This window comes from Cavia porcellus, unplaced genomic scaffold, assembly GCF_034190915.1.
Source record: "Cavia porcellus strain 051 isolate PalLab524CR breed Dunkin Hartley unplaced genomic scaffold, mCavPor4.1 scaffold_30, whole genome shotgun sequence".
Lineage (NCBI taxonomy): Eukaryota > Metazoa > Chordata > Mammalia > Rodentia > Caviidae > Cavia > Cavia porcellus.
The window spans coordinates 42,839,392-42,863,688 of record NW_026947513.1 but is presented as its reverse complement, the minus strand read 5'-3'; the positions used below and the strand labels follow the sequence as shown (position 1 = coordinate 42,863,688).

The 24,297-nt window shown below is 36.2% G+C and overlaps 1 protein-coding gene across 1 annotated transcript in view; it reads left to right on the top strand.

Moving 5' to 3' along the window:
* LOC100720587 (transmembrane protease serine 11C-like) overlaps positions 1–22,561 on the top strand; it is a 41,921-nt gene extending 19,360 nt beyond the window's left edge. The window contains exons 5-10 of the mRNA XM_023562399.2: positions 1,280–1,443; positions 13,600–13,638; positions 16,526–16,697; positions 17,922–18,181; positions 19,126–19,268; positions 22,344–22,561. Of these exons, the coding sequence (XP_023418167.2) occupies positions 1,280–1,443; positions 13,600–13,638; positions 16,526–16,697; positions 17,922–18,181; positions 19,126–19,268; positions 22,344–22,505 (940 nt within the window). The 3' untranslated portion in view covers positions 22,506–22,561. The remainder of the gene's footprint in view (positions 1–1,279; positions 1,444–13,599; positions 13,639–16,525; positions 16,698–17,921; positions 18,182–19,125; positions 19,269–22,343) is intronic.
* The last annotated feature ends 1,736 nt before the right edge of the window (positions 22,562–24,297 follow it).

The window sequence follows — 24,297 nt, the reverse complement described above, 5'->3', positions numbered from 1 at the left end:
TAAACAACAAAGGTGTTGTCCTACATTTCACCTGCCAGAGATGTAAAAGCAGAGACGAAAATCCTTAATAAACTGATGTGAAATTATTAATGGCTCAACACTGCATAAATTAAAATTAAAATAACACCCTAAAAGGAGGGATATCTGGTACACCTACACTTTTAAACTGTTAAAGTCTGACACAGAAATTAACATATAACCTGAAAAAAATTATTGAAATAAGAAGGCAATATATTCACTGAGAAAAACATGGGTCATGGCCATGGTTTGCATTTTTGTTCACAGGTTTGGGAAATACATGTTTTCGGGATCTTCTTAAATTATATAACATTCCAGGTTAGTGATTTTCAGGTGTACAAATCCTAGAGATGCTTAGGAAAAAGTAAGCAAGCCTAGCAAGACAGACTAGAGCAAAACAGATATTCCATCAAATCAGTAGAGGTTACTGCCTGTAAAATACTGCCTCTAAAACCTGTTGTGGTAATGCATGCCTATAATCCCAGCACTTGGAAGGCTGAGGCAGGAGGAACACAGAGAGTGTAAGGTCAACCTGACTATGTAGTGAGTTCAAGGCCAACCTGAACTACAAAGCAACACCTTGCCTCAAAAAAACAAAAACAATAATTATAATTAATTAATTAAATGCAATTTCTGGCTTACATCTTTGTATCTTCATGCCAGAATGACAAATGAAGAAAGGTTAATTTAACAGTTTTTCTCTCAGTCCTGATTCCCAAAAGTTAAAGGACAAATAGACCAATATTGCAAATTGTCCAATTAAAAGAAAATCAATATAATAAAATTTTCTCTCATTACTAGCTCTTTTTAATGTTATTATTTTCTATTAGACCTTCGTAAAGTCCACAAGTGGAGTTATAATACATTTATATAATAATTTTTATTCAATAGTCTGAGGTTTTCAAAATACCTCTATAACCATTATCCAGAAGATGCCTACATTTTATAATGATGCTTATAATAACCCAGAAAATATGATTACCATCCACATTTGGGAAAAGAGGAATCTTGATAAAGAGAGTGCAAACAGCTTGCTGTAGTCAAGAAGTTGGCAATAGAAGGTCTAAAATACAAACTCTGTTCCTCTGAATTTAAACCATGCTCTCCACTGTTACAAAGTGCTGCACCTGCCACCTTGGGAAGGGCTGACAGTTAGCAAAAGACAGAATCACTGCCCTTTGGTATTTCTTTACCTCCTTATCCCTGCCACTGAGAATGATAGAATCTCAGTAATAAAAATCGGTTTGTTTATGTTTTGCAGCCAAGCCAAAGGGAAAGTGGTGATACATGTTGTGCTGAAATTTAAGTCCTGTTATAAAAATAGTTCAGCAAAATTTTGGGAAAGAATTGAAACCATTTTACGTGAGAAGCTAAAGCAACAAACTACATCATTACTGATAGATTCTTCCTCGTTTAAATTTTCAGGTAAGAATATATATACAGTATAAATGATTTACAGACTTTATTTTGAATAGAATGTTTTGTTATACAAATGAAAATCTCATTCTTTTCTTTACATATCACTTCATATAAAGTGATAGCTACTTTTATCAACTACTAACGTAGCCAGGGTCCCAACCATATTTTACGAAACAAGTTATCCTTAAACTCATAGCTTCTTCTGTAGAGTATGACACTATCCTCAATTCTCCCGATACCTCAGAAATCTAAATTTCTAAATCCCAGAATTGTTTGAGCCTCTTTAATGTCAAGCTTAAGTCTTGATGTACCTTTAATAGAATCTGTGTTTCTCACAATCACATATGACCCGTCCTTATGCTTGAATACCTAACAATATTGCCTGTTCGCCTCTGAACAGTGGGAAGAGAAGCCCACAGTGACTGAGCCTTCAGTTTCTACTCCACTGGGCTCGGCCAGGCTGAGCTAGCAGTTCTCTGGTTCAAATTTGATTGACCAAGCGCAGAGTGTCACTACCCTACAAGAAGGATTAAGAGATCTAGGGTGGGGAACCTAGACCAAGTACACATTTACATAGAACATCCAAGGGATCAAAAAGCAAATCTAGGATGCTTCTCCTGGATAAGAAATCATCATGTTGCTGAAATGTGACTCACCTTTGGTTATTAGATATTCTCTTACAACCTTCCTTCTACACAGCTTACCCTCTATATAGTGACCTCGAACAAACTAAAAGAAATCCAGCAGCCTTCCAATGTGTACAGAATTTGTTTCAAGGAAAGATTTTTAGAAGCTCATCTGCTAAAATCTTGAACTGTAAAGAAATTGCGTTGTATTTCCAACAGTCCTCTAAACCTTAAAAACACTATGTACAATTCCAAGAAAACAGACTGCCTTCTGGATGTTCGGTTTTTCTCAGGGGTTTTGTTCCAGTTTTTACGTATAGTTTTACAAAGAGCAGTAACTATTATATGTGACCCATTACGTTCAGACTGCTTTGGAATTTGGTCTCTACAGGTTGCTGACAAACTCCCTTCCTCTCCCCCTTCATCTTCCTTAGCTCAGAAGGGAGCTGCCTCATAAACCTGACTGGGGCTTCACAAGAGCAGGAGCAAATCCCACAGCTGACAAAACCCCTCCTACCAAATCACACTGAAACAAGTAGACGCCAGGCTCACATTCACGACCACACACAAGATGGACTGTTACCATGCAAGTGGGTCTGGGCTGGAAGGAGCTCTGAAATTTAGGGAGGCAGGCAGAGTTGCTGTTACATTACATGGAGTACCCTGACTCCCTACTCTGATTGTTCAGTTACTTAGCATCTGCACCTAAACACATAAAGATTGTGAATTGCATTTCCATACAACTTGCTTAACATAGAGGAAGGAAAGCCACTACCTCTTATGGCTATGGCTTAGACATCATAGCCACGATGAACAGCTGAAAACAGCTCCAGTATCCTAAGTTACAAAGGCCGGAAGAAGGTGCTGCAGCCCCAGGATCAGGGTGAAGGATTTTGTTATTCAGTGGACTGAGATTTGGAGCCCAGAACTTCTGTATATCAGGTACTTGCCTTTGGGCCTCAGTCTAACTGTCTCATCATGAGAATGGACATAACAGTAAAAAATGTTTCACAGAATTGTTGTGAGGACTTTGAAGACCTCATACATTATCAAGCACTTGAAAAATACAACTGATAAAATATGATTTTGAGTTTTTATCAGGAGGCAAAAAGGTAGCAATTTCAGAGATTGTTAGACAGATAATAAGCTATTATTTTTATTAATAGTCACACCCCTAAGCTCCTCCTGAACTCAGGGTGAACTAAGGGGGAGGGGAAGAAGTGCAGAGGATGCTAAGGCAGAGCAACCTCACTTGAAGATCCCTGCAGCTTCTCCCAGCCTCCGCCAAGAGAGGGGTGACTATCCCACAGAGCTTAGGTTTCTTCATCTTTGGAAAGGAGATTGTGACATGCTATACTTTCAAAAGAAGTTTCTTTAAGGTTAAAGTTTTAAGGGTTTTCTTTCAGAGTAAATGAACACACTCCTTTAAGCACTTAGCATAGCACATGGCATAGAGTAAATATATATGTGTAATATATGATATATGTATGATATTTCTCATACATTTATCTCAAAAGAATATTTTCCCAGCCATCAGAAGTATTCTCCTAATAACTGAACACTTACTTGTACACATAACAACCAATGCAATATTAGAGACATAGATATATATTCATGTGAACTCATATATATGTATGTGCGTCTGTGTGTGTATATATATATATATATATATATATATATATATTTACATGGATTCAAAACAGGATAGTAAATCTCATTAAAGAGATTTTACAAGCCTTAAGAAATAAAGCAAAGATAAAAAAAATTATTGCTTTTGTGGAAATAAAAAGGTTGGTAAAATACCCATTAACATCCTAGCTCTTAATAATTATACTTAATATGTACCTCTGGAAAGTTGTTTTACATAATTTTTGGTTATTATAATAAATCACAACCATAAAATGTTTAAACCATCTGCTATGGGTTTAATTTATTTACTTATTCAATAACCGCTCAAAAATACTGATCATGGCCTAGGAAATTTAAGTAAAATTCCGCCTTACTAATTATTTGTTGCTTATTCTAATAAAAATTCACTTTCTCTATGTACATATTAAAATAAGTATATAAAAAGAGTTTTGTTTCAAGACTTTTTAAAAAGTAAATCAAAACCACAGATTTTCCACTTAGGAGTTTTATTCTGTATAACTCATACCATAGTAAGTCATTTATTCCACATCAGTATCAGTACCAAGGACAGTGAAAATAGTTTTCTGACTTCTGAGTGTCAAGCAAATGCATGAAAACACTATTTTTATTGGACATGAGACATTTACTAGGCTTTAGAGTTGGTAAAGACCTTAGAGAATTTTAGTCTAGTTACCTCATTTACAGGTAAAGGAAAACGAGATTCAGTGAAATATAACTATGCATCCTAAGTCAAAAAACAAACACTGGGCACACCAAATGCTTGAACATGAGCCGATTCCAGCTGCCCTGTGTGTCTCTACACTATATTTACAAATTGGTTTGGAATTGATGGCTGCACTATAGTACAGGTTTAAACTTCTCAATGGCAAAAAAAAAGAAAAAAATTGCCTTCTTTTTATCAAATCTGTTGTTGATTTCAAATCCAAATCTCTTGAACTATGTCTTCAGTTTTAATATCAACAAAGAAAGCTGTAAAATTATAACAGAAAATTACTAAGATGAGATATTATAAAACATTAAATTTAGTAAGTATTATGAGGTAATAATACAAATGCCTTCTTAGACACTGTGGGGGACTCTAAGAGAAAGAGCATATCCTCTCCCTCAATGAAAAGTTTACTTGCACTTAGCCTTACACTGAGTTAGTATGTAATGAATGAAAGGCACAGTTAGCATCATTATTTCACAAATGTGTTTAGTTTCAAGTATAAACCACATGACGTAGATCGGATAAAATGCTGTCATCACTGCACTAGGTAAAATCAAACAATGACTACAAGTTGCTAAACAAGAACAGCTAAAGCCTCTCTCATGGCTTGCAAGCCCAAAACCCTGTCTTTCCCAGTCCACAGTCACAGGTTTTGACCAACAGTCCCAACCGAGGTCAGAAACACATCTATCATGGAGGCACATTTTTTCCTTCAGAGCATATCACGCAGTTTTATCAGATATTTATTAAGGTGAATACACAAGGCTAAGATACACATTTACCTGGCAGTAAATAGTCGTTGGGTGAAATAGTGAATTTCATAATAGCAAAGCTACAGCTTACAACCATATAGAAGGAGGGAGTATTAATTCTCAACTAAGAGAGAATCAAACTCTAAAGAAAATGGCATGTTGGTCATCTTTTCAGTTCTTCCAAAGATGAGGCATCTATTACCAGTATCACTAGACATGCATAAGAAAGAAGTTCACTCATTTCACTAAAAGTTTGCCCAGGGCTTCACAGCTTATTTCTCTTGCAGAATCCAAACTAAGGACTGATGGCATATGAGTATTCCTAGAAGACATTATTATCTTCAGATTTAGATTGTAAATCATTTCTCACTTGGAATATTTAACATTTTTTTCATACCTATTCAATTCACTAGGTTGGGTGTACCATTAATAAACAAGGTTCAATTACTAAGAAAATGAATATAATATGCAAATTCATTTTCCACTTATTCTTGAATGCCATGAAAGGTAACTATTCCTCTGAGTTTCAAGTTACTAAAAAAACCAGTATTTCTGCATAATGTTCTTCAGTGAGAGCTCTAGGATTTCTAGATGTTTCAAACTACTGTGACTTTTAAATTCACTGTTTAACATAAAACCTGGAATAACCTTTAATACTATAGTTTTCCTTCCCATGAAAGAATTATTTCTTGGAATATCCTGCATATGGAAAATTCTTTACCCAAATTCTACTGATTTTAATAGGAAACTTTATGTAATCCCAAATCCCAACATATATATATATATATGTGTATATATATATATATACACACACACATTTATGCTTAAATCTCACATTGCTTTGAAACAGTGATGATTACATCAATAGTTAAATTAGTTTTCCCTTTTTTATTGTGCAAGAGCTTACACAACCTTATTAAGCTCTTTTATAGATTAGCAATTAAAACAGAACATATATGTAATATTTAATGTTTTTATAATTCAGTTTAATGCAAGACCAAAAGGGAAGCAGAGGAAGGGAGGAAGACAGGGAGGGAAGGAAGAAGGAAGGAAAGGCAAAGCAGGTGATGTGATGCCTCACATGCCACACCAGCTGACAGCACACCAAGTTGCACAGAACTACCGCTGCCATAAACTCAGGCCGTGTTCTGAGGCAAAAATGTAACACTAGACTTGCACAACCACAAAGCTGCAAAGACAACTATGTCCTGCTTCCCTCTTGGAAGCTCTGGGAAAAATTCCAAAGCAGTTCTTGTAAAAGCAAAGAAATGCCTGGTAAGGTAAAGTGCGAGTTGTAAACATATAAAGTTGAATGCTCATCATTTTAACAGGCATGCTTAAAGGTTTGACTATCATTTGCTTTTAAAAATAATGACTTCCCTCATAAAATGACTTGTTTATACTGGTATACTCAACCTAGTGAATTACAAAGGTATGAAAAAATGTTAAATATTCTAAATCATAAATGATTAAAGTAAAACTTCAATTATATGGAATAGAAAAATAACACGAAAGACCTTCATATACAAATGTAATGGTCCTGATAGTATCAAAAGTTTTGCAAAAGGAACAATGAAGCTTAGCTTAGCATTCATTTTGAGTTGCTTGTTGGTTTGTTTAGTTGGTTGTTTGGATGGTCAGTTTGGTTTTGAAGATTTTTTTGAGAAGCATAAAGAGATTATTTACCAGAACTGAAAATACACCCTCAAAGGAAATAGAATACAGGTCCTTGACAAAAACATGTGATAGTCTAGAGCTGGGAATGTTTGTATAATCCTTTTTTGTTTTTTATTGTGGCGTTTTTTTCGTGGGTTTTTTTTTTTTTTTTTGGTGGAGGAAATCTGAAATCTCTGAATATGCATAAACATCGGATTTATCTTATAGGAGAAAAGCAATGACTACACACAGAACATGAAGATAATGGCTTATTTTATAAGAGTAATTATGGCCCAGTTTACAGCAGAAAGGCACAGGCCTATTCTGTCTGTCTGTTTTGTTTAAGATGGGTGATACATGGTTAAAATGTTTTTTTGAAACCGTTGGATCTTTTTTTCTTAAATTTATTTTAAAGAGGTAAAATCAAGCAGAATAAGGCAATCTAAACAAGGCAGTATAAGTGACACAGGATTTCAAAAGAAGATAACAGGAAATCAACAATGGTTACCATAATGATTCTTGTTGTCTTCAAAATAGCCTCTCATACCTTCAGCATAGTAAAATCAAACAAAACAGAATAGAACCAAAAAAACAAAATAATGAATGTAATATAGTACTTCAACACAAGATAATAGTAAATCCAAAATGGTTACCATAATATATCTTATTATCTTTGAAATAGCTGCACACGCCATTAGATACAATAAAATGAAACAGGATAAAACTGAATGAAACCCAGCTAAATAAGACTATGAGAATGATTCAGGATTTCAAAGCAAGACAATAGGGAATTAACAACGGTTACCATCTTCGGAAGGAGATTTCCCATATATGCTAACTTGCGTAATTCTCTTAACAGATGGTCAGACTACTGACTTTAGGCCTGCAAGGTTAGTGAAACACTAAACACTACAAGCATTAACTTATACTTTCCCTCATTAGCTATCATCACAGGCTGTGTTTCTCCAGATCAGCTTGCTCCTTGGGGTGTGCGGGGTGGGCATTGGCTCTTCTTGTGCAGGAAGGGGCTGGCATCTGGCTCTCCCCCTGTCAGCCTGTGAAGGGCACTCACTCACAGGAGGTCTTAGCTTCTTGTTGGGTTCCTGTTCTCCTCACCCTGGACTTTTTTCTTAAGGTAGGATTTTTGCCATTTACTTTACCAACTAAGGTAATTTATGGACCTACAGCATCTTTAAGGGATTTGGGGGTAATAGGACAGGAAGAAAGAAAGAAAGAAAGAAAGAAAGAAAGAAAGAAAGAAAGAAAGAAAGAAAGAAAGAAAGAAAGAAAGAAAGAAAGAAAGAAAGAAAAGAAAGAAAGAAAAGAAAGAACGGAAAGAAAGCCTTAAAAGCATAAATAGACCTAGAAGTAAGGATATGAAGAATCTAGGTAAAGTTAATTGTCCTGAAAATGCAGTCTTCTTAAAAGTACAATTTTAAAATTATGATTTTCCTTGTCTCCTACTACCTATCCTTATTTTTTCCTTCCTACTTCATTTCCTCCACCCTGAGATTCTGGCCTTTATTTTTAAGGGATATAGATGGGCCAAGGGTTCCTTTCCTTGTGGCTGCTTCAGGGTTAGGACGTTGGTATGCCTCTCACCTGCCTTGCCAGCAATCAAAGCCTCACACTGACCGCTCTAAAGGAGACTCAGGAAAACGGGTTCTGTTGTTTGATGAACTATCATCATTTGATAATCTGAAGGAAAAAAAAAGGAAAAGGGCATTGGCAAGCCATAGCTGCTCAAAGCACCATTTAACAACCATGTTAAACAAGCTGGGACCAAAAAGTTAAAGAAGAATATTGGTGAATAGTGACTCCAAAGACTTTTCATGATGACTACCTCTATATAATATAATGTGTAAAGTCTGGAGTAGATAACAGAAAGTTAGTTCATACCACAGAGGTAACAAAGCTCAGTAGCTAGAGAATTCACACTGGCATTTTTATCCTATATTTAGATCTATATAAGTCAAATCTCTACCTGAGGGGTATTTGAAAGTACAATAAACTAACGTAACAGTCACACGTGAGAAGCTGAAGACACACTATTGAGAGAGCTGGTGGGCCTGGAAATCAAGGCTGCAAGGAAAAGGAGACACTTCTACATTTTTTAAGGATCTTTTTTGTATCTTCTTTAAATTATTTTAAATGTTTTACAGTTTTCATGAATACCAATTAGAAAAATAGCCTCTAAATGAAAGTGGGATGGATTCTTTTTAATTCTATGTAAAATTCAGTGCACTGTTTTTTAAGTCCTCAGACAACTATGTTTCCTGATTCTCCACTTTATTACAGAGAAATGTTATCAAGTCTACCAAAAGATGTGGAACACTGTACCAATCAGTACTTCAGAATGTCTTTCAATTAAGCCAAGAATATACTGAAAATATTTCTTTAAGTATTTTCCAAGTGCACTCTTCAGCTGAGAGTTTGAAATATCTATTGCTAAGTAGTATACCATGTATTACCTGCTATCAGGATGCTTTAAGTATGTATAGATAGCAATATGCTAGTACATTAAAAGAGGTCACTAACAATAAGGCACACAGGGCATACTTCCACAAAAATATCTATACAACAGAAATAGCCTTTCATACTGAAGGTTCTTATTTTCTGGTATCTCCCAAAATAAAAAGGCAGATTATCTATAATATATATTTGTGATAGGCATTAATTTTATATCTTAGTACTAAATCACTCCAGTTCATTTAACTAAAATACAGTTCTGAGACAAAAATTTTAATACATTCATCACAAACAAGTGAATATTACCAGGTAATAGTCATTTGGCATCAAAAACAATGACTGGCAAGAGAATATAAAGCCAAGAATGACACGCAAAGGGGACAAGCAGTAAAGCTGCTTGGAGAAGCCACCTTTTAAGACGGTCTTACAGGAAACAAAGGCATAAAAGAAAAGGAAAACACGGAAGCCTTGAGGGTGAGCCTGGGAGCTGAAACACTCTCACAAGACGCCTAGACACCTGGAGAACCAGCTAGAAACTTCCAAACTGGAGATGGTAGAGACTCACTTTCTGTTCACTGCGTCCTCACAAGGGCCCTTGAAACACGAGGCTGGCACATCAAAAGTATTGCATACTCTCCCCGCCACGCTCTGCCCGGCGAGTGTCTGTCTAGGATGCTCCTGACAGCACGTCTTGTCCTCTCCTCCCACCACTTCCAGGGTTTCAAATCAACAAGGCTTGCATTATCCGAAAAGCAGTGATAATGTCCAAATAAAAACAGAGAGTTCAATTTTTCATATTTGTTGAAATTCACAAAAAAGTTAAAAAGAAATGTAAGATATTTCTACCTTTAAAACTATCACTTGCACATACAGCTCACCATTAAATTAATTAAATTAAGTAATATTTTATTTTAATTTTCAACATGGTAAACATGAAGGTACATGTTATAAAAACTACATGTATTACTCTGAGGAATGACAAATGATAAGTAATATCATGCAATAAAGTTAGTTCTAAGTCTCATTAGAAACAAAGAAAAACATTTATTAAGGGCTAGATAAGAACTGGGTGACCAGTCAAAACCTGTGATAAATGAAGACTCCTAATTTTGCACAGTCAAAATCCATGTTGTTTTCCTTTGCTGTTTAATGCACACTGGTCATATTATAACTCCAGAGTAGAGGTGTGTGTGTGTGGGTGTGTGTATGTGTTTGGGGCGTGGGGGGAGACGGAGATGGAGACAGAAACAGAAAGAGAAAGGAGAATTAACTTCCCTTGTATAAGATGGTGGTATCTGCATCATAAAACAATTTTATAGTAGTTATTTTGCTTTTACTCAATAAGTCTATTCACACTTATGTGCATTTATTGTTCTAGAGTTTTCATAAATTTATCAGATGAGCATTTTTAGTATTTCACAACGTACAGTGAGCAAATACAGCTTAATGCTACTATATTTTTAATGTTAGAACCCTAAGGAAAATAAGACTAATCAACTAGTTTAGTATTTGGATTAATATAAAGTAACTAATTCACTGAAAGAGATTCAAAGACCAATAACTACATAAAATTTATACTACAGATCAATCTACCACTATTGTAAAATTCCTCCTTACAATTATTTAGTTTTGTGTTTTAGATTTCTCTTTTCCAGAAAAAAAATACCCACTGGATATCAAACTCTTGCTTTTCTTACTAACTCCAAGAAATGTGAACAATATAGTCATGTGAATTTTACACTACAAATCTAGAGTACATCTAATCAGTTTTCAACAGTGAGTAAATTTCTGGACTCTCTCAAAGAGTCCTGAAATCAGAAATTTTAATTTCCATTTTTACGTAGAGTTACTTTTCTTGGTACATTCAATATTCTATGCATACTTTGCCATTACATTTCTGACACTGATTTTAAGTTATATACTTATTCATCTCTTCTCCCAGATTGTAAATTTACTTAGGACAGTAACCGAGTCTACTCTTTGATTCTTGGTCCACAGGAAGAGACCAAACACAAAGGATGAACTGTTTTTGTTTATTTGTTTGTTTTTCTTTCTTTTCTGTCGCTGTTTTCAGACAAGGTTTCCTTATGTGGTCCAGGCTGGCCTGGAAGTTGCAATTCACCCACCTCAGCCTTTTTGGTGTTGAAATTACAGGTGCACACCACCACTCCCATCCTGCTGAGCAAGTTTTAAAACTGCTTTGCCTTACTATCCTTTGATTCACTCCCTCCTTGGTAGAGACAAGGCCATTGTTTTTTGTCACTTCCTTTACACTGTATATTGTAAACAGGATATCTTAGCTTACACTGTTGATTTCTTAGTTCAGAGCTAAATCCAAGAAAGTCCCTGAGTTTCCAGCCAAGAATCTCGAGAGAAAGGAAACCCAAGCAGGGACTGTGTGATTCAGTTTTGAAAGACAATGACTTGAGTCATTTCCCCCCTCATTGTAGCTTGTCTTTCCACCCACCTGAATGATAATAATTCTATGGAGCTTTGAGATAATAGAACCATTAAAAGTAAATCATAAGTCAAAAAGATTTCTTCTCTTTAGCAAGTCATACATTAATAAAGCAAACTTCAAAGAAAGAAGTAATTCTGTGAATAGAATAAGGTTTTTAAATAATTGGTTCTTATAGTATCGAACCTAACATTTATCTATTTAATGTGTTTTACAAAGCATATAAAATTCAAAAACAAGGTCCACAAATATCCTATCAAATTAAGATAGCTGTGCAGGGTGTAATGCAACCACGAGAGCTTTCTGTCCACAGAGGTGTGGCTCTGTCTGCTCGTCATCATCCAGGTGGACTGCTGAGTGGCCCTTTCCTTTTTGATTTGACAGCTAACTTTCTGGGAACGGTTCTTTTGTCTATCTGATGTATTGTGCAACCTAGTACGAAAGTATGCAATTGTAATTCTGTGTAAGACTGGATACTCCTTCTTTCAGTTTATAGAACTACAATGACATAATAAAAATAAATCTATACTGATATTTGTAGTACTTAATTTATTCATCGTCTAGAGATTTGCTTTCAAAACAGAACTCTTTAAGTAGAAACGACAGTGGGGTTACAGTTCCCTGTGTCTGAAATGTGGACTGGAACTCATTTGTTCGGCCCCTCCTTGTACCTCTCCCACATGAATTGAACAGGTTTGCCATCTTGCATGGATAGAGGGTACATAGCAAAATTATCTGGTGGAAATAATTTCATTATGTAATAGTCCCCAATATAATTTGTTTGCCCAAGAATTAGTAGATGGTATTAAAATCTGCCCCACTGCTGAATTAAATTCCTTTTGACCTAAAATGAATGGGACATGAGATGTGATGCTTAACTGAATGTTCCAAATAACTGAAACTTATCACACAAAGAGTACTAATTTTAAAAGTATTGGCAAAGGGATTTAAAACAAAAATGTACTGACTATAACAATGTACATACATTCTCCTACATAGAGTACTATTTGTCATATCCTGATTTCCTAAGAAGCAGAATCTGAAACAAAAACTCGCATGCATACAGCAGGTTTGAGAGTGAGTCTGCCATCACTGAGGGTGGCTATCAAACATCCCCAGGACTTAATAAACTGTACCTAAGAAGTGTGTTCTTTGTGACTGAATGGGAAGTATCTGTCCATCAGCTCCCATATTCCATTGCTTGTTGTCCCCACCAGCATGAATTCTCACATTTCCTTGGTTGTCCACCTAGAAGTGGCTGATGGGTTTCTTCAAACGGAAGGGGAGAAATCCTAGGTGCTACCTTGTGAAAGATACCTGCTCAGGTCCTCTAGGCAAAGCTGACCCAAACTGACACAGTCACCACTGCTGTGCCTACAATAAAAGATGAGCCAGTGGATTAAAAGTGGACATAAAAAGGTACAATTACATTCCATTTTCTACTGACTTGGGTTTAAGGTATGGTGGAAGATCATCATACATTGTAGCACTTTCCAGGACCAAGATTGCTTTTTCTAATAAGTTTTAAAGAGGACCATGAAAGTTTTCTTTAGAAATAGAAAATGACTACAAAGATTATATTAATCTCCCAGCTCTCAGGAAGCTGAGACAGGGCAGTTACAGTGAATTTGATACCAGGCTGGGCTATAAAAGGAGTTCAAGGCCAGCCTGAGCTGCACAGTGAAACTCTGTCTCAAAAAGACCAAAAACAAAAAACTATATATTAATTTCATGCCACTTTATGAACACTGAAATATTGTATTAAATTATTATGCTTACTATTCATATTGAAACAAATTGTGTTCACAAGCATAATTTTCATTTTTTTTTCCTTTTTTACAGACATTGCAATGTCGATGGCAGAAAATCTTCTCAACACTTGTGAGTTCATGAAAAAGTTATTTTCAATCAACATTTAATTCTGTGCATGACCAAAAAGCCTCCTCTTGCAAGTCTATGTGATATCCATGAAGGTGTAACAGGCAGCGTGCTTTCAGAAGTTTGCATGAAAGTTACTATAGTTGCCCTTAAATTGCTTGACACGGTAACATGGATTTAAAACGAGGAATGCATTTTTCACACGCTATCATGAGCAGAGGGGACAGAAGGACAAGCAGTAATAATGAAGCACATAGAACCTAGAAACAGATCTTTTGCAAATGAGAAGAGTATGGAGAAACGGAAGGAAGGAGGAGGGAGTGGAGACCAAGGGCACTTAAAAAGAATTAAGACCTGCTCTGTATCTGTACCAATGCCCGATGACTAATGTAACTACTGTGCTGCAAACATACATTCATAAAAATTTATAAACAAACATAAAAAAAAAATCTAAAATCAGTTACATATGTTTCAAGTCCCAGATCTGCAACACACAGACCGGGTCTATTTACATAGGTTATATAACTTCTCAAAGCCATAAGCTGACACACATACAGTACTTAAAAGAGTATACATGTTTATAGTAAGCACTTAGCCTATTTCAGCTGTTTTTCTTAGATGGGAGGGTATTTTGTTTTGTTTTTTGCCTATGTAAACCCAGACTTTGGAACTCACCGTGGAATTTTTACCTCAGTAGGTAATTAGAGTACAGAGTACCTGGCACATAAGCAGCTGCTTTCTGCTGGCCAATGCATTATGCTTCTCCTCTCCCACTGCCTGTCCTGAGAAAGCAAGCCCAGAGGAAAAGCACTGCTTTAGTGTGAGGACGGATAGGGAGGGGTGGATAGAGAAGAGCCCTCCAAGGGCCTCATGACCTGGACACACACACACACATACATACACATACACACACATACACATACACCACCTCCCACCTCCCACCCCCGCTTAAGAGTTCCTCAGTCCCAGAATTATTGTTTCTAAGAAACTTGGACAAAATTGAAACGCAAGCACAATACCTTATTTTTTTTCTCATTGATTTTCACTGAGAAAAAAAATCAATCTGTCCTCAAGTGACTTAAGACAGTTTAAAGTAAAGTAGTACCTCATTAAAACCTCTAACATGCACAAAATGTAAATTCAGCAGTGGGAATTTGTCAGGGTCATAGGAGAGAAGTAGGCAAGGCAGCAATCAATGCAGCTATGAGAGATCATGCAGCTTCTGCCCCTCACCTAGAAGTCTACACACGCTTTCACGTCAGACTCTGCATCTGACTTGACCTATCTAGGACTCTGTACTTTTAATTAAAAAAGAAGGGTAGGCCAGACAAATCAAACAAGTCTAAACAAATAATAGAGCTTTGGTGTGTGACATAATAAAGCATATTAAAATTTACCTAGACTCTTCAGATTTGCTGAGCAACCAGCATCTTCATTTCAAATCCTTGAAATAGTTTATTTCTTTAGTCATAAACTATGAGGCGCCATATCACAGAGGTAATAAGGCAACATAGCAGAGGTGGTGGCTGAAAACTTAGCAGACAAAACAACCAAGAGGAATGAAAACTCAGAGTGGGAACTGCTGCATGGGTAAAAACCAAGTGAGAATTATGAGTAAAAGCAGGGACAGGAAAGTAGAGTTGCCTCGGGGACGTTCCTAGCCCACAGAGAAGCATCCCTGTTTTTATATTCCTCTGGAGGAATTTGAATAAAAGCCAGCTTCCTTTAGGAGTTGTCCAAACAAAAGGAAGGACTGGGAGGCCCCTGCATATCTCCAGGTTCTAGATTGTCTTTAATCCTCTGTAGCTTCGGCGAGGAGGGAGTGGAAAAACAGAGAGAAAGGAAGTTGCAGTCAGTGAGTCACTGGGAGCACTGCCTCTCCAACACAGCACTGCAAAGCTCCTGCGCGCTGAGTGATTGTTATGAAAACCATGTCTTAACTATCTAGAAGATATCTAAAATGTAAGGGCAGCATACAAACATAAAGACATCAGAGGTGCAGTTAGGCCTTTAACATGATCTGTGTGGATTATATTACCTAGACTTTATTTCTATAATCATTTGTTGATATGCAACAGTTACTCTGTGGTAGATTCTGGAGACATAGATCTTTAAAAAGATATGGTTCTGATTCTCCAATAGCTTTTATTAATGAGGTGGCAATCTCTAATAACAGTATTATTGACTCTTAAGGACAAACTTAGCACGTGGAGTAAAGTTAAAGGAATGATGGGGGGGGTAGAGAGACAGAGAGAGAGAGAGAAACCAGATAGAATAATGAAGTTGTACTATTGCTACTGATTTGCTTTAGAACTGAGTCTAGCAGTTACTCCAATCTAAACAGTCAGCAGAGTCCTGATTGATAGACGCATATACTTTGGAAGCTGGATGTTCTTCATGAGTCATTCCTGGTATCCAGGTATTCAGTTGAGACTTGAGTGAGAAGATGCTTCTGTCTATTGTGTGTCTCATAAATCTCGCGCTCACACTCATGTTCATTCATACCTCCATACAAATGTTCTCCCTGCACTTGTTACTCTAGTACAATCCCCACTGAGATTTAAAGGGCACATATTTCCCTGTGCAGTTTTGTAGTTTATGAAGCTATTATCTTGCATACTCAAACCTGTAATTAAGCCTAACTCGTACATGAGGCCATGGGAGACCGTACAGACACACACAGCATATGTGAGCGATTGGTAATACAGAAAGAAGGCTAGGGCTGTATTGAATGAATTCTCAGGAAGCCTCAAGTCAGCAGTTAATGCCGTCCTGACTTCTCCAAGACTCTGAACATTTTCTCAGGTAATAGGGACACGTTATGGGGAGTTTGTTTACCACAGCAATACACATGTGCATGCATTATGAATACTGATGCTATTTTGAGCAGGTTGTGGACGACGCACCGTAACACCTACTGGCAACAAAATAGTCGGAGGACAGAATGCAGAGAAAGGAGAATGGCCCTGGCAAGCAAGTCTGCAACAGAACGCCGTCCATCGGTGTGGGGCCACCCTGATTAGCAACAGCTGGCTGGTCACTGCTGCTCACTGTTTTGTAAAGTAAGTTCTCGCCAGCCCAAAGGACGGTCCCTGAGTCATTCAAGTCCCTAACACTCTAAGTACACCTACAACAGTGTAGCCACAGAACCATGCCCTCTACTGTCCCTATGATGCAGCACAGTCTCTGAACTACCCACAGATGCAATGGGTGTAGTAAGTTTAGAACAAGGTTTGTGAGCAGTGGCACTAGTGACATTTTAGATCAGTTAATTCTGGAAAGTTATCATGTGCATTTTTTAATTTTTAGCAGCATTTTTGCCCTTACCCACCAACATCATGTCACAGGATGGTAACCAGAATGTCTCCGGACATGACCAAATATGCGAGGACAAAGTGACCCCCCAATTCAGAAACACTAGGTTAGAGTCATTCTCCTCAAATTAATTTTCAAAAACTTAAATTCCAACTAAGCATTCATCTTCTCTTTCTCATCAATGCTTTAATTGACTTATATCCGCTATCCTATTTGAAATCATGTCTTTGAAGGATGTATTGTTGTATCAAAAGTTTGCCCTTTTATATGCAAAAGACTTTTCCACTGTTATTTAATGATTCTTTTCATTAATGCCACTGTTTTTCTGTAGTAGTTTTTGCTTTAATCCCTCTCAAAACTTCAGTTCTTTTCAAAAACATGTGTTCTTATTATATTGCTTCAGTAGATTTTGAAAATGCCCCAGAAATACTATGTTTAGTACTTAATATACAGATCTTTGAATAATAAATAATAATAAAAGTCAAAAGTATTTTATTCATAGTTTTTAATGGTTAAAAAGAGAATGTAGATTGCTTTCTTAATTTCCATAAATTCATTCCATACTGTATCCATCTTTTTTGTTGCTGTTTGTTTGTTTTAACACAGGGTCTCCCTGTGTAGTTCAGGGTGGCTTTGAGGTCACTATGAAGCCTAAGCTGGCCTTGAACTCAATGCAATCCTCCTACGTCAGTGCTGCGACCACAGGCATGTGCCACCATGTCCTGCTTCTATATCCACTTCGTTTTTTAAATCAGACTAGCTGTACGTTATTGCACTTATCTTTCTAAATCCATATTAGTTTTTCTATCCAAACTAAGAATAAAATATAGTTTCCATGGGTTATCCTTCAAAACAGGATTTGTTGTATTATCAAAGATTTACTCATGTTATTATTTTTTCCAAAGGTGAAGAAATTAACTCCTGAAACTCCAATATATAAGACTTTTCATAACGAATTCTATTTCCTTTAGCACCAACAAACCCAAAGACTGGAATGTTAGTTTTGGACTTCTTCTAAGTGATCCACAGACACAGCGAAGAGTCAAGGACATTATAGTTCATGAGAACTACCATTATCCTGCACGTGGAAATGACATTGCTCTTGTACACCTGTATTCACCAGTATTGTATTCCAGCAACATCAGAAGAGCATGTCTTCCAGAAGCTGCTTATAAGTTCCCGCCCAATTCAGATGTCGTGGTCACTGGATGGGGGACATTAAAGTCTGATGGTAAGTTTCTAATCTGCTTGCATAGCTTGAGCCTTAGAAGGTAAAAAGGAATTCAAAATTACAACTGAATCTGAAAAACATGCTTCCTCCAGACCCTTTTAAAGAGGATAATGTGTAATGGATTGAAAATTACCCTCAATGTCATTCATGTGGAAACTAGAATTTATAGACATTTATCATTTTTCCCTTTAAAATGGTAGTTTTACAGTATTTATTATTTGGACACATAATTTATTTTTCTCCACCTCACTGATTCATTCAATCAACACTTAATTTTGATTACTATTTTTGTTCATAGCAATTTTCTAGGTGACCAGAATACTTTAAAGGATAAAGTAGGCAAATACTCCTATTTTCTTAGCTAGGAAAAAAAGCTTTCATTTCACTCCATATATTGAGCATTTTTAATGAAATGAAATGAGTAATGCTTAGTAAGATTATGAACGAATATTATGAACAAAGGGATTTTTATGCATGAATCCCATGATTCTAACAATGTAAAGCTTTTGTGGCTATTTATGTTCATAAATGCATTTTGAAAACAGAAAAACAAACTTAAAATTAATCCTGAGAATGAGAATTACAGTGATACTTAGCTGAAAATCTAAAAGTGATTATTAAATACATACTTTTGGGTTATGAACTTTAATTTTGCTTTCTCTAAGGCACACATCACAAATATAAAATTCTCAAACAATTTAATAGGAAAAATACAATCATATATGGATGTAAACACTAAAAATTTCTTAAAATGCTAACTTTTAGCAAGAGTTTGGTGTGTATATAAACATTAGTTGCCTTTTTGTTGCTATTAAGGAGAAAAAAGTATAATTAACATATATATTTTACATGGATTTGAAAGTTGTTCATCGTGTTAGATAGTAATAACTTAGCCAGAGCAATTAATACTTACTTCAGCAAAAGTTGTACTATATTTTCTTCAGGAACAAGCCCTAATGTACTCCAAAAAGGATTGGTGAAGATTATAGATAATAAGACCTGCAACAGCAAAGAGGCCTATGATGGAGCGGTCACTGCTGGAATGCTGTGTGCCGGGTTCCTGAAGGGGCGTGTAGATGCTTGCCAGGTAGAGCTGCTAAATTCCTCTTCAAGCTTCTTCTCTTGCAGTTTAAATTTTGCAGTTAACCAGTTTAATTCTCTCAGTGTATAAAGACCTCAGTATGTTTTGTAGGCAAAGTATATAATTAAAATGACATTGATATCCATAGGTCTCATTCAAGGAATGAAATACTAAATCACCTGTCCTGTTCTAAGAAACAGTAGGGGAAGAGATGTACAAAGCAATGAAAATATTTGATTATTGATTACCTTAGCTTGGTTGATCTTTCACCAAGAAACACACAACTAGATCTAATACAAAACAATCAGTCTGGACTTTTCATAATCTGTCTCCAACATTCTAAATATTTTATTTATTTAACAACCCTGATATGGCATCTTCATATGTCAGATGATGTTTTAAATATTAATTCATTCTACTTAGGACAATCCCCTGCAGCATGTTTGTACTATTGTAAACCCTACTTCTCAGAGGAAGATACTGAGGCAAACAGATCAGGTAACTTAACACAGTTAGTGCTGGTAAATGACAGAAATAAAATTTAAATACAAAGAATTTGGCTCAAGTGCTCATACTCTGAACCCTACACTAAGCCACAATTCTTTATGTGTAATGTGCTTATGATGCCCCATTTGTATTTATATGAAGTAGACTTAGAACTAGCAAAGGTTCTAACATCATTAGCTAGAATCAGTGGTAAATCTCTTTATTCACTAACATTTGTAGTCATTATCTGTTGACCAGTAACGATATACCAAACCCCGTGCTATACCCAGGGAAACTGTGATAAATTGAGCATGTTCCTGAACTCTTAGAATCACCAGAGGATTCAGGAACAAATATTTATAAACTATAATTTTCTCTAATTAAAGATTTAAATCTTTCCAGTTGTCCCACTACAACTATTCTTTGATAGTCTATCATGAAAAGCTTAAATCCCCACCCTCTCAATTTTTTCTCAGCCCAATGACTCCAAAAATTACATAGATTGGAGCCCATATTTTATTCTTTCATCAACTGCACCCTTTGATGGCTTCATCCCTACTTCTCCCAGACTGAGCCTAATAATTTTTAATCACAAGATAAACTACAGACTTCATTTGCTCTTATATGAACTCCTAAGCACACCTAGAATAAACCTTTCCCTTCTGCAAATTGAAGTCATTTATTCACAGGTGTGTCCTTAACACATTTTACATTTCTTTCAGGAATCTCATATTGTGTGATGTTACACCATCACATTCTTTATCCGCCCATCCTTGTCCTTATCATCCTTAGCACATATTTCTAACCAGAAACAATGAAAGTAGCCATGAGAATCACCTTAATTTCCACTCACCCTGATACATTTATATTTGGACTCATCCCCCATCTTCTACATTTAGAATAAACAAATTTCTTCTACTATTAAAAACGAATCTCTTGTCTGTGTTCTTCATTCAATCTCCTTTCATCCACATCAGAATTTTAACTTTGTATTAATTTTAGTCTTCTCATTTATTTCCTAAGCTGACCAAGGCTATTGAACCCTTTTCCACATTTTATAAATATTATCAAGTCTCTCCCTCCAAACTTACTCAGAGAAAAACTCAACAACTCTATACCAAAAAAGAAAAAAAAAAAAAAAAACAACCTGATTTTAAAGTGAGCAAAAAGCCTGAATAGATATATTTTTAAAGATTTCATCTAAACTGGGCATTATGGTACACAAATAATTCCAGCATTTAAGAGGCTGAGGCAGGAGAATCACTGTGAATTCAAGGCCAGCCTGGGCTACTAACTGAGTTCAAGGGTACCCTGAACTGTATAGTGAAACCCTGTTTAGAAAAGAAAAAGAAACAAAAGAAAATTCAACCATTGTTTCAAAGAATTCAAAGAAGTATTAAAAAAATACTGAACATCAATAATTATCACAGAGCTACAAATTAAAACCACAAAGAAGTGTTATTTCACATGTTAGAACGGTTATTATAAAAAAGACAAGAAGTAACAATTATTGGCAAGGATGTAGGGCCAGGGAAACTTATACATTGCTGATAGGAATGTAAGCTGGTATAGCCATTATGTAAAACATCATGGAAGTCCCTCAAAGCACCAAAAATAGAAGTGCAATATGACCCAGTAATTCCACTTCTGGGAACAGATACAAAAGAAATGGAATCAGTATTTCAAAGTGATATCTTCCCTTGTGTTCACTGTGGTACTATTTACATTAGATAAAATATGAAAACAACCTATATGGCATCAGCAGATGAATGAATTATTTATATTATCACAGTATGAATAATATTCATAATATATAACATAATATGTTATATACCACATTTTGTGTCACATAGCATATAATAGTATCTGTAATTAAATATATAAACACAAATAGCAGAATTTCCTGTTTTGCAATTCCAAGAGACGACAAAAGAATGACATAAAGAATGCTGAATTAAAATGTGAATGATCAAACCCAAGGTAGCAGAGATATTAGTCAAGGGGTTATGATATTAGATGCACCATCGCACAGATATTATAATTACCCATGATGATGGAAGAACTACAGCAAAAAGAAAGTACAGAATCTAAAGTGTTCCATCAGTTTGGGGAAATGGTCTAAATATCAACAGGTGAAAACAATTAAAGTGTAGAGTAGATAATAACCAAATGCACAATTCTTAAAGTTGGAGCAGTGTTTACACAAGCTTAGTGTTGGTGGTAAGTAAATACATACCTTTTTCACCAGCCTTTCCTGGAAATAGGGGGTTTGAGGGAGATAATCAAAACATTCTTCAGTGTGCTGGTAACTGCATAAGCGACTACAGTTCCAGTAGCTCCTTTGGGTGATAACTGAGTAGAAATATTTCCTGTTTTCCACTGTTGCATTACTAGAGCCAAAGGTTTATGCTGACTCTTGGATTTAGGAAAACAATCATAAAACACAAAAATACTCTAGATTAGAATCATATAACTATTGAAATTAGTAAAAAAAAATTTTTTTTTCTTTTGTTCCCAGATTTTACTGCAAAAAAAAAAAATACTCAGCATTCACCTTTAAATGATAGTAATTACACATCTCTTTTTTCTTTCTAGGGAGATTCTGGTGGACCACTGGTTAGGGCAGATTCTAAAGGAATTTGGTTTCTTGCTGGTATTGTAAGCTGGGGAGATGAATGTGCTCTTCCAAACAAGCCTGGGGTCTATACTCGAGTGACGTACTATCGAGATTGGATCATGTCCAAAACTGGTCTCTAATGCAGAAGACCTCCTTAGATCAAAGTTCAATGATTATATGCTTAATATCTTTATAACTGTCAGGCCACATTTATGCTACACAGCACTTTTTTTCCCTGTACATTTAACATTGCACACTTAAACACATACAATTTTAGGATGATGAAAAGTAAAACAACTTGGTACATTCAGACTATAAAACTGGTCACATAATTTTCCCTTGTTACCCCCTTTCATAAAATCATTCTCTATAGTAAAAGGGAAAGAAATTGCTCAAAAGGAAATTGTATTGTTTGATCAATCTCACATGCCTGTATCTGGTAACCTAAGCAACTATTTTGAAGATAACAATATGTAATATAACAATTGTTCTATTGTTAAATTCATACCATCTATCTTGTTTTGAAATTCTATATCACTATTGCGTGTTGTTGTCATTTTGTTTTTGTTGTCTTTTGACGGTTTGTTTGCTTCTTGATTTTTCTGTGGTTTTCTCTTTAAAATAAAAAAATTATCTGCTAATTTTCACATTCAAATAGTTTGGGAAATCATTTAGTGGGTCTTAGCAATCCACTGTGCTCTGAGGCAGTCCTCTGCTGATGAGTGCATGGACCCCAGTGTCTCTACATCCCAAGGCTGTAGTCCAGTGCGTTGCAGTGGTGCTGCCTGGAAGAATTACTCAGGGAAACCTGTTTACCTGTTTTCCTTCTGGGCCATGTGTGTTGGAAACCACTATGAAGTGGCTCCTAGCAGGATTTCAAATTGGCTTTTTATGTTTATCTGTGAGTCAGTCCTAGGCCTAGGCCCCTTGCCTGGTGACAGGAGCTGATTCATAGTAAGTGAACCTCTATAAATCACTGGTCCTGCCTGAGGTCTGTAATGGCCTGTGAGGCCAGAGATACCTCAAAGGACAAGATAAGGCCACAGCTGCAGACACTAGGCTCAAACATCAATTAAGAATATAGAGACTGCAGCTGAAGGAATTGCTCCTACAGTCTCACTCCTATCACGTCATCATGAAGATAAGATGGCTCTCCTAAATTGACATGATTCATTACTTGGAGATGTCCTTCAAGTGACTCCCAAGGTCCAGTTCATTGCCTGAACTTTCCTCAGTTTCCCCGCCCTTTGTTCTGGACCTAATAAAAATGGGTGGTCCAAAAAAGTCTTTGTCTTAGCCCTCAGAGTCTCGAACTCAGCTAAAGGGTTTTGACCCTCTTGGAGCCCTAAAATCATGCCATTTGTCTCATTTATTTAAACCTTCACTGTACACTCATTTGGGAGACTGAGGATCTAGGTCAGGACTCGATACTTCTGCTAATCTAAGCTCCCCTGTGTTATGGTTTCTTCCCCTTCAGTGACAGAAAACAACATGACAGTTTCATAGCTGCGCTGAATGGGATCACAGGCTTTATATTTGTCCTTGTGCTCTCACGAGCATGGGCCCAGAAGACGATTCTTACATGCACATGCAGTAGTGGCATTTACCTCAGGTGTGTGGGCTTGAATATCTCCTGCAAATAAGGCCATAATCTGTATCTCTAAACTCTTAAATTTCCCAATAATATAAATTATCAACCAGAATTAATAATGCAGAAATTTTACTTCCATTTCATCTTCCTTTGCCAGTAAAGAAACATTAACATTCTAGCCAAGGATACAGATGTCTATAAATACATTTTTCTGCCAAACCAGCAGCTAAGTTGTCATCATTTATCCAAAATATGACTTCTTCAGGCAGGCCTTCAGAGTGCAGTTTATCAGTGGCTCTAAAGGAGCTTGTCTTTCTCTTTTTCATCACTAACAACTTACA